At 45.0% G+C, this 15,406-nt stretch overlaps 1 protein-coding gene across 5 annotated transcripts in view; it reads left to right on the plus strand.

The window, feature by feature from the left end:
• The first annotated feature begins 1,937 nt into the window (after window positions 1-1,937).
• LOC147436073 (uncharacterized) overlaps window positions 1,938-15,406 on the plus strand; it is a 71,360-nt gene continuing 57,891 nt past the window's right edge. For 2 of the 5 annotated variants that reach the window (XM_086488965.1, XM_086488966.1), the window contains exons 1-4: window positions 1,938-2,112; window positions 2,370-2,461; window positions 2,742-2,828; window positions 2,931-2,975. In XM_086488965.1, coding sequence (XP_086345091.1) covers window positions 2,442-2,461; window positions 2,742-2,828; window positions 2,931-2,975 — 152 coding nt within the window. In that variant the 5' untranslated portion in view covers window positions 1,938-2,112; window positions 2,370-2,441. Of the gene's footprint in view, window positions 2,113-2,369; window positions 2,462-2,665; window positions 2,829-2,930; window positions 2,995-15,406 lie in introns of those variants that run through there. The other 3 variants (XM_086488967.1, XM_086488968.1, XM_086488969.1) reach the window with 3 other exon arrangements.

The raw sequence follows: 15,406 nt of genomic DNA on the forward strand, positions 1-15,406 counted from the left end.
GTTGTGTTGCTCACCCATGTCTTTCAAACCAAAAACCTCTCAAATTGTGTCTAGACTTTGGTCGAGCTGGAACCACATCAAAACATCTTGTACTCTGATAATGAATACTGAGTTTAACCTTCAATTTTCTTTGTAGGATTCCATATGGTTTGGTAAGTTGTTAGCTCAAGGAAGATGCTTCAAAGTTGGCATTAGATGTTGGAAAGGATGGTCAATTTTTGTCTAGAGAAGATTTGTTATCTCAATTTCCTATTCACCTTGATGTGTAGACTTAGTAATAAACAATATATAGGTGGCTAGAGGCTTTCCACCCAAGGTCTTCAATACCAAGTCCAAGGCCTATTCTATTTTTGATGTCTCATAATATATATTTTAGTGGTATAATAAACATACCAAATTTTCTTTTGTCCTAAAGATCAAGTTGAGTCCCAAGTGGAAACTCTCTTGGAGTGCTGTTCAATGGTCATACAGATTCAAAACAGTACAAGTTTTCCTTCATAATATCAAGCACTCTTTTCTTCTATGGTTGATGCTGCACTAAGGTGCGTGGATTGGTGTTGAAGCCAAAAAGATTGGAGTGAGCAATGGATTGTGTCCAAGATGCAATAAATCTAAAGAAACTTTGGTTCATTTGTTTCTTCCGTACCCACATAATCAACCATTTCTATCTACTCTTCACTTTGTGTGCACATCCTTTCATCCTCAATCTTTTGATCGGCAAGGAATCCTCCTTGCGGAATGCAAACAAATGGATATTCTTTTGTGGAATGTGCTTACCTTTGGAATGTGTGATTACATAGGAATGCTGTATTATTTGGTTCTTGAAACTCGGGACTTCTATATGCATTTAAGTTTCAAATTGCAAGAAGCTCATGGCAGATCAAAGCTATGGTCAAGGATGCTTCATACCTTTCTCTTTTCTCAATTGAAAAAGAATGAAGATGGCACAGTGGTTCTCTAAGCTGGCCAATATGTATTCAATAAAGATATTTCACATGATTGAGCACCTCACCACCCATGTCTAGTACCAACTCGATCTCTTTATGGTCTTTGTCCCCTGATGTAATACTTGCCTCTTTTCCTTGCCTTACCCACCTTCTGTACCTTCCTTTGAGATATTGTTATAACTTTTTATTCTTTTTTAAATTTAACTTCCATTTTTCTAAAAAACAAAAAAGTTTGAGAAGCGTCCCCAAAGAATTGGTCAAACGGCAAGGCTTTGGCCTCTCAACCTACAGGTTGTGAGGGACACCTTGTGTGACCCCCGTTGGATAACACTCTAGAGGGACACCTTGTGTGACCCCCGTTGGTAACACTCTAGAGGGACACCTTGTGCTCAATTGGTGTTCACGTTGCTAGGGCTCTTGCCTTTGGACACTCGAGTGCATCCTCCACCTGGAGCGGGTCACCCAAGAAGGAGGTTCCTAGCTGGTTGCTACGAGTTCTCTCCATCTTTCCCAGGATGTGGTGCATCGATTAGGTGGCCACGATGATGCCTAAGTGTGGCTCTTGCCCGATGGTGTGCAGCCCTTGCCCGACCGTGCAACATGGCTAATATTTGGAAGGGATAAGCACCTCCCCCTGTGGGCCCTCTGATGGGACTCGGGGGGCCTCATCTATAAATGTCAAGGGACTTTCTCGAGGGATCTACGGTGGATATTCAATCCACCGTTGATCCCATCTCTGCATGGCAAAAAATTATGGTCTCCAACCTCCCGCTTTAGACTCGACCTCACCGCCTCCTGCTTGAGACTCGTGCTCCCTATCCAACCCGCCTGTCATGCTTGCTTGAAACGACTGTGACTGCTGCACTATTAAATTCTGCCCCCCCCTACTGCGTTGATCCGACAGCCCAAAGCCCCGAAAACTCGCCCCTGCCGTAGATCCCATGAGTGACACCGTCACTTATAAACGAAAATGAGAGAGACAGACATTCAAAAGAGTGCCGTTTAATCTCTACACTAGAACTAGAATTAAATGGTGTTGCCTCGATAACTTCAACCTCCACACGTGGAGCTAGACGATCTCTGTGTCTGCGCGCCCCCGCAACAGGGCGATCTTTCCGTCTAACACTCCTACACTGTGCAGATCACAACATTTTCATGTCTACGGGTGAGCTATTTATGCTTATGTGGTTGCTGATCGGTTGCTTGTTACTGTTTTCTAGGGTAAGCGCAAAGCTTTTAGGGTATTGTGTGTAATGATTCTTGCATCTCGGTATCTATAATTCTGCGCATAGAATTAGGGTTTTTAGAATCGATCTTGGTCTTCATATACCACACACAAATATTCCAATGGCATACTCCCCCCACTCAAACAATAAATAAGTTGGGTGCCATTTTAGTTGATCAGCCACGAAGTACATGCAGGTTCCCATGTAGAAGAAAGTGCCTGCGGGTCTATTTGCTGTGATACTTGTGGGAATTCGTTCATTTTCAGCCATGGCATCAGGGGAGAGAAGGTATATAATCTCTCCTCTCTCTCTCTCTGTGTGTGTGTGTGTGCGCGTGTCTCTAGAAGTCAGAGAAATGGGCGTGCGCACGAGAGAGCGTGCGCACACACACACACACACACACACACACACACACACACACACACACACACACACACACACACACACACATTCAGTCTAGAAATGCTTTGAAGCTCATATTCATTTTGATAGACAGGGCGCGCGCGCGCACACACACACACACACATTCAGTCTAGAAATGCTTTGAAGCTCATATTCATTTTGATAGACTGGGCACATCCCGACGAGGAATGACAGTGCTGGGAAAGATCCCTGTGCCAAGTGTCCCAAAACCCATCAATCTACCAAGCCAAAGGTGAGAGAATTAACATTGCTTCTTGTGCATGAAAGTTTTAAATTGTATTATTGTGGGAAAAATGTTAACTGCCCCTCCTTGATGTTTTATGGCCTTTCACAGGTCTGAAAATCGAGGACTTGACTCAATTGTGGAGATTGTGCCTCGGTATGTTATTGTTCTTTAGGTGAACATCTTGTTTCGACATAACCTTTGCAAGACTCAAAAGCACACGTTTCGTTGATGTTTGAAGTGATTTATACTGAGCCACGTTAAACCGTGCAAAGGCACTTGTCACCTCCTATTAGCCAGTATAGGTAAATTTGGTGTCTGTGGTAACACAAATGTTAGTTGTTATTGTCGAAGATTAGGAATCAAGGCATTGCTCTGGCTCTTGTGGTTTTTCGGTGCATCATTTTGTTTGTATCCATTTCAAGTTTTTTTAAAGGAGTAGAGATATAACTTTAATGATAAAAAAAAAACTCAATTCAATATCTTCTTTCTTTTATACATATATGTTTGCCTCCAACTGTATTTAACGCTCAGAGTCCATATCCTTTGATAAGCTATGCACTTCTCTGCTTCACTTCAGCATGACTTATAAAGGAGTATGTAGAAGATGTCATCACGGCTTGGCATCATTCGCAGATAACAAAGGATGATACCTTGGGGACTTATTACGAGAGGTTTTGAGATACTTTTCTACTCGTGTCTTCTTTCAAGAAAATCACCTTCTAGCAACTAGTTGAGCGGTTTTGTTGCGGTCTACCCAAAGAAATTAGGCGATATTGCCCCAATCAGAAGTTTGATTCTATTCAACGACTTATGGGGCATGCCAAGGAGGGATTTGGAATGCACGTAGGCATATCCTTTGGATAGGCCTGTGTCCCATCGCAACAGGACAAGACTCTTCTAACATGCCCAGAGTTATTAGTAGAGCAACGTGCAAAATACTATAAAGAGGGCAAATGTTACGGTTGTTGGGAGCAAGGGCACATTCTTGCGAAATGCCCTAACAAAGCACCTAGGAGCAGACAAAGGACAAACCAGAGACTTCCAAAGTGGCAAATGAGCATGCAAAGGCAAGACTGGTTTCAGATTTTGTGGGGGTGAGCCTAGAATAGATAGATGAGAGTATGGAGCTTTGCAGAGTGTGGGACAAAGTACGTGATCAAGAAGTCCTTATCTTCTTTGATGGCAAAGCTAAGGCCAACTTCATATCACCAGAATTGGCTGCTCGACTTGAAATAACACTTAAAGAAACGGGGCCACCAATGGAAGTGGTTTTAGTGGTAGGAGGGAGGCACATTGCCATTACACTTGTCATAGGGAAACTTCTGTTGCATTGTGAGGGGTATCTAGGGCTCGAGGACTTCTACATCATGCTTGGAGATCCCTTATGGAATGAGCTGGTTACTTGACAACTATTTCAGAGTTAGAAAATCAAAGTCAGATGCTTGATGTCTAGTCAGATTGGATGAATAGAATCAGACTTCAGAAGACCAGATTGAGAATCTAGACAGACAATTGAACTGAAATGAAAGACTTCAGATAACACTAACTGAGATAACTGGAAATCTAGATTCAAATTTATAAAGTGGCTCATAAGGACAAAGTTTGGAAGTACAAGTGGCACAACACTTGTTAGGAGCTCTATAAAACGTCTAGTGACTAAAGTTACAAAAGATACTATCACGTGCAGCGGAAGGGTTTAAGGATTTTAGCTCGGATCTAGTACTCTGCACAAACACAAGGTTACTTTACTTCACTTGAAAGAACTAAACTAAACTAAACTGAACTGAGAGAGAGAGAGAGAGAGAGAGAGAGAGAGAGAGAGAGAGAGAGAGAGAGAGAGAGAGAGAGAGAGAGAGAGAGAGAGACGACACGGCATGTCGGCTTCCAACCACCCTCAAGCGTCCTTGCTCTGTTGCCAGAGCAAGTACTTGCTTTATTACTTGCACAAAATGTTGATACAATGATGCTAAATGATTAGATGCTGAGATGCTAATGGTTACTTGATGCTAATGATACTGGTATTGATGAGGTGTTGATGGGTACTTGTTGGAAGTTGGATACTGTGAGGCTAAGGATTGGATACTGCTGGCACTTGGTGCTTGGTACTACGAATACTGCTGGGTATTGAAGGTACTTGGGTGCTAAGGACACGGAGGTCTTGATGATCCCTATGCTGAGCTAGGTAGGAGCCAAGCCAAAACGCAAGGGGTGCTAAATGCTGGGGTATTGTGTCGACGACGACCACCACCATGACGAGGGGTACTTGTACAGCGGTGTTGCTAAGGTACTAATGGGTACTGTTGGAGATACTTGGTATTGCGATGACGACGAGGCTGTGGACTGATCTGCCATCGTCGGGGACGGCGATGGCTGAAAACTGGAAACGCTGGTGATATTGTCACCAGCGTGTGACTACTATCTATCCTTTTTGTTGATTTCTTTCTTATTATCTATTTACTTTCACTTTTTGGAAACACCCCTCGGGAAATCTAACCGCCCTGCATTGCATAGCTCGTGTGGAACTGTCCAGAGGGAGTCCAGGCCTGAGGGCAAGAGAGCACTAAGGTTGGACAAGGACTATGGTTAGCCAAGTGGGGTCATTGACTAGCCAAAGTGGAATCCTTTGCTATAGAGGCTACATTTCAGTTCTGGATGTGGCCGCAGTGTACAAAGAGGGTCGGATGACCTAGAAAGATACAATGGCAGCATCTCCTAAAATTTAGGGAACTGCTATTTTGGGATCTGAAAATGTGTTGGCGTCATTACCTCCGGAATGACAAAGGGAACATTTTCTTACTCTGTCGTGAAGTCAACTGGGCAACTGGTTGGGATATTTTTAGGCGGCAACCCCGAAACGGGAAAATGCTTGTAAATGTGCCAAGTGGCACATTCTGGTGCACTTGCCTCATGCAACAAGAAGTGGCGCTGAATTTGAAGAAGGGAGAGCCTCATTTTCAGATTTTGTCACAGGTTAAGAGCTATGGAGTGCTTGCTTTCCCTCTTATGCACAGTGCGGTGCCATGAGTGATGCCTTGCACGCTACGCACTGCCCTCTCTCTCCCCTTTGGCAGTATGTTATGCCCCTCTAGTGGGCTTTTCATTTGACCAATGTACAGTTGTGTGGGTTCATGCGCGATTGCCGAGGCAAGAGCCTCTTGCACAGGTACTGGATTAGCTAGCGGCTAATCCCCCCGCAGGTACAGGTGAATTCGGAGAGGTTTCACGCCAGAAATCTCGTCCGATTCAAAGGGCAAGCAGCCCTACAGGTGCGGGAGCTCGAGGACTTGCTACGGATGCGACCGGCACGCGAAATGGAGCCAGAAACAGCAAATTACACCCTGCTGTGTATTTTTGCAGGTTTAGGGTTTTGGCCCTAAACGGACCCTAATACCCTCAGGAGGTTCGGGGATGCAAGGGGACCGCTGTACAGGTGATCTGGCGCATTTTCAGGGCTGAAAACAGAGAATTCAGCGTGCTGCAGATTCTCGCCAGGTTTTGCAAAGTGCCCGTATGTGTCGGGAAAGTCGGCCAATGCGTGGGAATAATGACTGTGAAGGGTTCTAGTACAGTTATGTTGCCGAAATCAAGCCAGAACAGTCAAAATTCAGCCAAGGTTGTGCGGGGCAGCTTGTAAAGAACCACAGCGTATATTCCCTCTTTTGAACAATAAAGAAATACCGAAAGGGGCGCCTAAGTTAGGGGCCAATCTGGTGTCCGTCTACTCATACAGGTGCAATCTAGCAACCTGTATCCCTCTCCCCTTTGTTGTGTCTTGAAAGTACAGGTAAAATAGACGACTAATAATGGGTGAAAGCTAAATCAAGGTTTGAAGTAAAGTCTACCGCCCTTTTTGGATTGAACAGGCCGGTTTCATGGTTCCATCGACGGGATTAAATCACTTTTTCCCATAGAAGTGAGCCTTGGTCAGTTTTGGGCTTGAAGACACAGGGAATTGCAATTATGGCTGACAGACCAGATGATGTGACTGAAGAGGTTTCCTCTTCACAGGGTCAACAGACACATGAAGTGGGTGAGTCCTCAAGATCACCACAAACAGATGACGATATATTCAGGACCCAGTTGGCTACTGCTGTGGCTATGTTCACACAAGTAATGCAGAATCCAAGGTTTTTAGCTTTTTTGCAACCTCCTGTTCCGTCTCAGCAAGTTGGGTCACTGGATCATATTCAAAAGCCTGTTAAGGCTCGAGCACAGCTGATTCATACCGCACAGTCAATGGAAACACCTGTACACTTGACGGAGAACATGCAGTCTCCACAACCTATGCCTAAGGTGCAAGAACAGGTGGCTGAGATGCCAGTCTTTCAAGCTGTACCAGTTCAGCCCGCCACCTTTCAGCAGCCTATAGCTGGTTCTAATGGGCAGGGAAGCAACCTACAGGCTATGCAACAGGTCTTCCCACCACCTTCAGTACACCCTGGCTATTTTGGAGGTGGATCGGTATTCCAGAGCATGGCTGGTCGTGCACCTGGAAATCAGTTTTACACGCCAAGAACAGTGTTCGGGGGTGCTCAAACGATGATGCCTAACCCCATGTATGGTGTCACGGGCATGCTACCAGGGTTTCAGAGCACTCACGGCCAATTTGGGATGCCACAAGCAAATTTTGGTATGGCTGGAATTACAAATCAGCAGCCAAATATGGCGTTTCCAGGTCAAGTTAATAGCGGCCAAGGAACACAGATGAACCCTAATAGTGTTCCCATGTTTCAGTCACTTCCATATGACAATTTAACGCCGTTGGAGAGGCCAACTCCGTACAAAGAAGGTGGCAAAGGTGTGACATTCACGACCTTTACAGGGTTTGATGACAGGAAGAAGGCTCTCTCATTCCTCCAGCAGTTTGACAAGGCCTATGCAGGGGGAAATTTTACAGAGGCTTCAAAGGTCCGCAAGGCAGCCACTTTCATTACAGGGAATGCGGGACAATGGTGGACAACTTTATTGCTTCAAGGGCAAGCTCCGTCCACATGGATTTACTTCAAGCAGATTTTTGCAGCAGCATGGTTATCTGATGACTTTGAAGCAGATGTCATGACAGAATGGCACCAGCTAAATGCTGCCACTTGCAGAAATCTGGATGATTACAATCGGAAGTTTTGGAAAGCTCTACTTCCAGTAACTTCCTATAGGTTTGTGCCATTGACAGAACAGATTGAAAAATACTGTTGTGGCCTACCTAAAGGATTGAGAAAGTACTGTACGAAGACAAAAGTCACTACTTTGACGCAGCTCATCGAGGTAGCAAACACTGGCAATGGTTTGCTCAAGGGAGAAGATTGTGAATTTAACACCGGCGAAAAGGCAGGATCAGGCAAGAAAAATTCAGCCAAGAAGCACGTTCCCAATGAGGCTCCTAAAGGGACTCAGGAGTCAGCCAACGCAGGGAAAGATAAAGCTACGGCTGAATCAGAAAAAGGACCAGCAAAGAAATGGAAAAGACGTTTTCCTCGCAAGTCAGAAGAGCAAAAGAAGGTCCTGAGGACAGAGAACAAATGCTTTATATGTGAGCAGCCTGGCCACATTGCTTACAATTGTCCTACAAAGAAAAGGCCAGCTGATTCTGATGACAAGGAAGACAAGAAAGGAAAGAAGCCCATGGCTGGTCTAGTGCCAGATATGGTGGGCGACAAGCCAAATTCAGATGCAAGTGAGCTTTGCAGAGCATGGGGAAAGGTCAGGGATCAAACAGTGCTTATCTTCCTTGATCCATGTGCCAAAGCCAACTTCATTTCCCCAGAATTGGCTTCAAAGTTGGGAATCAGACCTGAAGAGATGGGGTATACAGCAGAGGCAGGTTTGGCATGTCCTGGCCATACAAAGGTTGTGACACCCATCATTGGAAAGTTGCGTCTACATATCCAGTCCTATGTAGATGCTGAAGAATTTTACATCATGCCACTGGACGGATGTGATGTGTTGCTAGGTATTCCTTGGTTGTTTCGTGCACAGGGAATCATGGATGCCTACAACAAAAAGATCACTGTACAGAGCAGGGGAAAGACTCACATTCTGGATGTAAAGCTTAAAGGGGAGTCTATTCCTACTGTATCAGCTTCTGCTATTACTTTTGTAATGAAAAAGCATCTTTCTGCGTACTTGGTTTTTGCACGTGAAGTGTCAAATTGTGATGAATCAAATTTATCTGTGCTAGATAAAGAAATGTCAATGTTTTTACAACAGTATAGTGACTGTTTTTTCGATTCATTACGGTCTCAATTACCGCCAGAGAGACCCGAGGACCATGCGATAGATTTGGTGCCAGGCAGTAGCCCACCAAATAAGCCTCCGTACAGGGTTAGTGCGGCTCAGCAGAAAGAGATAATGGGCCAAGTACAGGAGTTGTTAGAAAAGGGGCTGATTCAGCCCAGTTCATCTCCATTCTGTTCTCCAGTGTTGTTGGTGCAGAAAAAGGATGGCTCATGGCGTATGTGCATCGACTACCGTGCACTGAACAAGAATACCATCAAGAATAGGTTCCCTATACCTAGAATTGATGATATTATGGACAAATTAGAAGGAGCAGCTATGTTTAGCAGGATAGATCTAAAGAGTGGGTACCATCAGATCCGCATTAGATCAGAGGATGTGCACAAGACTGCTTTTAGAACGAAGTTTGGCCTTTACGAATTTTTAGTGATGCCCTTTGGTCTCACAAATGCTCCTGCTACGTTCAATAGGATGATGGACAGAATTTTCCGTCCACACCAGCAGTTTGTTGGTACATTCTTTGATGACATGATAGTCAACTCAAAGAATGAAGAGGAGCATAGGCATCACTTGGCCATTGTGTTCAAAGAGCTACGTAGTCATAGGTTGCTCATCGATGCAAAGAAAAGTGAGTTTTTTCTGGAAGAGATTCACCTTCTGGGACACATTGTCTCAAAGGATGGTGTCAGAATGGATCCCGCAAAAGTTGAAGCGATCAAGTCATGGCCAAATTTGAAGACGGTGCATGATGTCCGAAGCTTTTTGGGACTATGCTCCTATTACAGAAGGTTTATCCGAAATTTCGCTGAGATTGCTTCACCTTTACATGCTCTTCAAAAGAAGGCAGTCACCTTCAGATGGACACAGAAAGAGATTTCAGCTTTTAATCTCTTAAAGGAAAAGATGACTTCAGATCCAGTCATTGTGTTGCCAGATCTTAGGAAGTCATTTGTGGTCCAGTGTGATGCCTGCGGTAGTAGCATTGGTGCTGTGCTAATGCAAGACGGCAGGGTAGTAGCCTATGAGAGCAGAATTTTGCAAGGGCCAGAGATGACCATGCAGGTCTATGAGAAAGAGTTACTGGCTGTGATGCCTGCGGTAGTAGCATTGGTGCTGTGCTAATGCAAGATGGCAGGGTAGTAGCCTATGAGAGCAGAATTTTGCAAGGGCCAGAGATGACCATGCAGGTCTATGAGAAAGAGTTACTGGCTGTGATTCATGCGCTCTTAAGTTGGAAACACTTACCTACTAGGTGCAGATTTCGGTGTCCAAACGGACCATCAGACCTTGCGATACTTCTTGACACAAACAAAGTTATCTGAGAAGCATATGCGATGGGCAAATATCTTGTCCATGTTCCATTTTCAGATTGTGCATGTGGAAGGCAAGAAGAACGTTGTGGCTGATGCCTTGTCAAGGAAGCCACAAATTTTAGCTGTGTCGATTCCTTATCATCATGAACTTGATGATATGAGAGAACAGTATGAAAATGATGAAGATTTTGCAAGGGTCTTCGAGCAACTAATGCAAGGACAACGTCATGAACACTATCTTCTTAAAGACGGGTTCATGATGATGCATGGCAGATTGTGTGTCACAAAGCCATTGCGACGCAAAGTTATGGAAGAGAGTCATGTCCCACCGTATGCAGGGCATCGTGGTATCGATGCTACAGTTAAAGCGGTTGAGACATTCTTCTACTGGCCTACATTGAGAAGGGATGTGGATGCCTTTGTGCGAGAATGCCTAATATGCCAAAAGGTCAAGTTTGACAGGCCAAAGGCACCACGGTTATTGCAACCACTACCTATTCCAGATAAACCATGGGAAAGTATTGCTATGGATTTTATCTTTGATCTTCCGAGAACGCAGACAGGAAACGATGGTATTTGGACCATTATTTGCAGATTCAGCAAACAGGCTCATTTTATTCCTGTCAGGAAGAAGATAAAGCCAGATCAGATGGCACGCTTGTTTATGAGCAATATTTTCAAGTATCATGGCATGCCACAGTCGATTGTTAGCGACCGTGATCCACGCATGACAAGTTTGTTCTGGAGAGGCTTGTTTGAGAATATGGGCACCACGCTCAAATTCTCTTCGTCATTTCATCCTCAAACAGATGGGCAGTCAGAAGAGGCAAATTCTACTGTCCTAGATCTGTTGAAGTGCTATGTGTCAGAGCATAAAGGAAAGTGGGAGCAGTATTTGCCATTGGTGGAGTATGCATACAATAATACAGTGCATTCATCAACTGGCAAGGCACCCTTTGAGATAGTTGAAGGTGGCAAGAAAGTTCCTCCCATACTGCATACAAAGGACAAGATATTTGAAGCAGATAAGTATGTTCAGGACATGGATGAAATGTACAAGAAGGTCAAAGTGGCCTTAGAAAGGCCTCAGGCAAAGCAAAAGAAAGCAACTGATCGTCACCGTCGTGAAGTGGTATATTCACTTGGTGATTGGGTGCTTTTACGCTTTGAAAAGGCAAGGTTAAAGAAGATGAAGGGCAAGGAAAGACTGTTTCCAAAGCTCAGCATGCGTTACTATGGGCCTTTTCAAGTATGCGACATAATCAGTGATGTTGCATATAGGCTGAAATTGCCTGACAGTTGGAAGATCCACAATGCGTTTCATGTGAGTCTTCTCAGACCCTATGTGGGTGATGTGCTAGAAGATATGCCAGCTAAAGATCAGCCGGAAGTCGAGAAACTTGACGAGATCTTGGTCCCGGAACAGATTTTGGCACATAAAGAAAGAAAAGTGAAAGGCAAGGTTGCTAGGCGTTACTTGGTAAAGTTCAGAAACTATCCACCAATGGATGCTAAGTGGATGGAAGAAGGTGAACTTGCAGAGTCACCAACTGTGTTATCACTTTACCTGGAAGCCTTCGATTTGCAACCTACTTTGACCCCTTGAGTTTCAAAGCTACATGGGTTGTCAGTGTGACAATGGCTTCTGAAACAAATGATGTACAAGGTATTTAAAGTGAGCTCAAATCAAATACCTGTTACATGAATGTTAGAGCTGTACAGATTGTCAGTTTGGCAATTGCTCTTAAGGAATGTCCAAAAGCTTGGTTAGTGCTATAGAAGTGAGTATTTCTTGTCAGTTTGTCAAGGATACAGTGATTGCTTCTATTGAAGAGTACATGCGTAACTGCATTCTTAAACTGTCGGTTTGGGTATGCTCGAAAGTGTTACGGGATCCAACGTGTACTATAAGACAGTGGCAAAATGTGCAGCTACCATTTTGTCATTGGAAACTTAGTGACTCAAAGCAATGGCAGAGTGCGAAGCTACCACTATGTCATTGGGACAGGGTTCACACGCAGGCAATACATGAGTCGACGAGGTGTTGAACACACCAGGGTTGACAATGAGCATGTATGTGTCGTATATGTGTCGACAGGTGTTGAATACATCAGCGTTGACAGTAAGCATGTACGACATAGATGCAAACGAGGACGTTTGAGATTTCAAGAGGGGGGTATGTCACCAGCGTGTGACTACTATCTATCCTTTTTGTTGATTTCTTTCTTATTATCTATTTACTTTCACTTTTTGGAAACACCCCTCGGGAAATCTAACTGCCCTGCATTGCATAGCTAGTGTGGAACTGTCCAGAGGGAGTCCAGGCCTGAGGGCAAGAGAGCACTAAGGTTGGACAAGGACTATGGTTAGCCAAGTGGGGTCATTGACTAGCCAAAGTGGAATCCTTCGCTACAGAGGCTACATTTCAGTTCTGGATGTGGCCGCAGTGTACAAAGAGGGTCGGATGACCTAGCAAGATACAATGGCAGCATCTCCTAAAATTTAGGGAACTGCTATTTTGGGACCTGAAAATGTGTTGGCGTCATTACCTCCGGAATGACAAAGGGAACATTTTCTTACTCTGCCGTCAAGTCAACTGGGCAACCGGTTGGGATATTTTTAGGCGGCAACCCCGAAACGGGAAAATGCTTGTAAATGTGCCAAGTGGCACATTCTGGTGCACTTGCCTCATGCAACAAGAAGTGGCCCTGAATTTGAAGAAGGGAGAGCCTCATTTTCAGATTTTGTCACAGGTTAAGAGCTATGGAGTGCTTGCTTTCCCTCTTATGCACAGTGCGGTGCCATGAGTGATGCCTTGCACGCTACGCACTGCCCTCTCTCTCCCCTTTGGCAGTATGTTATGCCCCTCTAGTGGGCTTTTCATTTGACCAATGTACAGTTGTGTGGGTTCATGCGCGATTGTCGAGGCAAGAGCCTCTTGCACAGGTACTGGATTAGCTAGCGGCTAATCCCCCCGCAGGTACAGGTGAATTCGGAGAGGTTTCACGCCAGAAATCTCGTCCGATTCAAAGGGCAAGCAGCCCTACAGGTGCGGGAGCTCGAGGACTTGCTACGGATGCGATCGGCACGTGAAACGGAGCCCGAAACAGCAAATTACAGCCTGCTGTGTATTTTTGCAGGTTTAGGGTTTTGGCCCTAAACGGATCCTAATACCCCCAGGAGGTTCGGGGACGCAAGGGGACTGCTGTACAGGTGATCTGGCGCATTTTCAGGGCTGAAAACAGAGAATTCAGCGTGCTGCAGATTCTCCCCAGGTTTTGCAAACTGCTCGTATGCGTCGGGAAAGTTGGCCAATGCGTGGGAATACTGACTGTGAAGGGGTCTAGTACAGTTATGTTGCCGAAATCAAGCCAGAACAGTCAAAATTCAGCCAAGGTTGTGCGGGGCAGCTTGTAAAGAACCACAGCGTATATTCCCTCTTTTGAACAATAAAGAAATACCGAAAGGGGCGCCTAAGTTAGGGGCCAATCTGGTGTCCGTCTACTCATACAGGTGCAATCTAGCAGCCTGTATCCCTCTCCCCTTTGTTGTGTCTTGAAAGTACAGGTAAAATAGACGACTAATAATGGGTGAAAGCTAAATCAAGGTTTGAAGTAAAGTCTACCGCCCTTTTTGGATTGAACAGGCCGGTTTCATGGTTCCATCGACGGGATTAAATCACTTTTTCCCATAGAAGTGAGCCTTGGTCAGTTTTGGGCTTGAAGACACAGGGAATTGCAATTATGGCTGACAGACCAGATGATGTGACTGAAGAGGTTTCCTCTTCACAGGGTCAACAGACACATGAAATGGGTGAGTCCTCAAGACCACCACAAACAAATGACGATATATTCAGGACCCAGTTGGCTACTGTTGTGGCTATGTTCACACAAGTAATGCAGAATCCAAGGTTTTTAGCTTTTCTGCAACCTCTTGTTCCGTCTCAGCAAGTTGGGTCACTGGATCATATTCAAAAGCCTGTTAAGGCTCGAGCACAGCTGATTCATACCGCACAGTCAATGGAAACACCTGTACACTTGACGGAGAACATGCAGTCTCCACAACCTATGCCTAAGGTGCAAGAACAGGTGGCTGAGATGCCAATCTTTCAAGCTGTACCAGTTCAGCCCGCCACCTTTCAGCAGCCTATAGCTGGTTCTAATGGGCAGGGAAGCAACCTACAGGCTATGCAACAGGTCTTCCCACCACCTTCAGTACACCCTGGCTATTTTGGAGGTGGATCGGTATTCCAGAGCATGGCTGGTCGTGCACCTGGAAATCAGTTTTACACGCCAAGAACAGTGTTCGGGGGTGCTCAAACGATGATGCCTAACCCCATGTATGGTGTCACGGGCATGCTACCAGGGTTTCAGAGCACTCACGGCCAATTTGGGATGCCACAAGCAAATTTTGGTATGGCTGGAATTACAAATCAGCAGCCAAATATGGCGTTTCCAGGTCAAGTTAATAGCGGCCAAGGAACACAGACGAACCCTAATAGTGTTCCCATGTTTCAGTCACTTCCATATGACAATTTAACGCCGTTGGAGAGGCCAACTCCGTACAAAGAAGGTGGCAAAGGTGTGACATTCACGACCTTTACAGGGTTTGATGACAGGAAGAAGGCTCTCTCATTCCTCCAGCAGTTTGACAAGGCCTATGCAGGGGGAAATTTTACAGAGGCTTCAAAGGTCCGCAAGGCAGCCACTCTCTTGACAGGGAATGCGGGACAATGGTGGACAACTTTATTGCTTCAAGGGCAAGCTCCGTCCACATGGATTTACTTCAAGCAGATTTTTGCAGCAGCATGGTTATCTGATGACTTTGAAGCAGATGTCATGACAGAATGGCACCAGCTAAATGCTGCCACTTGCAGAAATCTGGATGATTACAATCGGAAGTTTTGGAAAGCTCTACTTCCAGTAACTTCCTATAGGTTTGTGCCATTGACAGAACAGATTGAAAAATACTGTTGTGGCCTACCTAAAGGATTGAGAAAGTACTGTACGAAGACAAAAGTCACTACTTTGACGCAGCTCA

The sequence above is a fragment of the Adiantum capillus-veneris genome, chromosome 18 (assembly GCF_014529385.1).
Source record: "Adiantum capillus-veneris isolate H3 chromosome 18, ASM1452938v2, whole genome shotgun sequence".
Classification (NCBI taxonomy): domain Eukaryota; kingdom Viridiplantae; phylum Streptophyta; class Polypodiopsida; order Polypodiales; family Pteridaceae; genus Adiantum; species Adiantum capillus-veneris.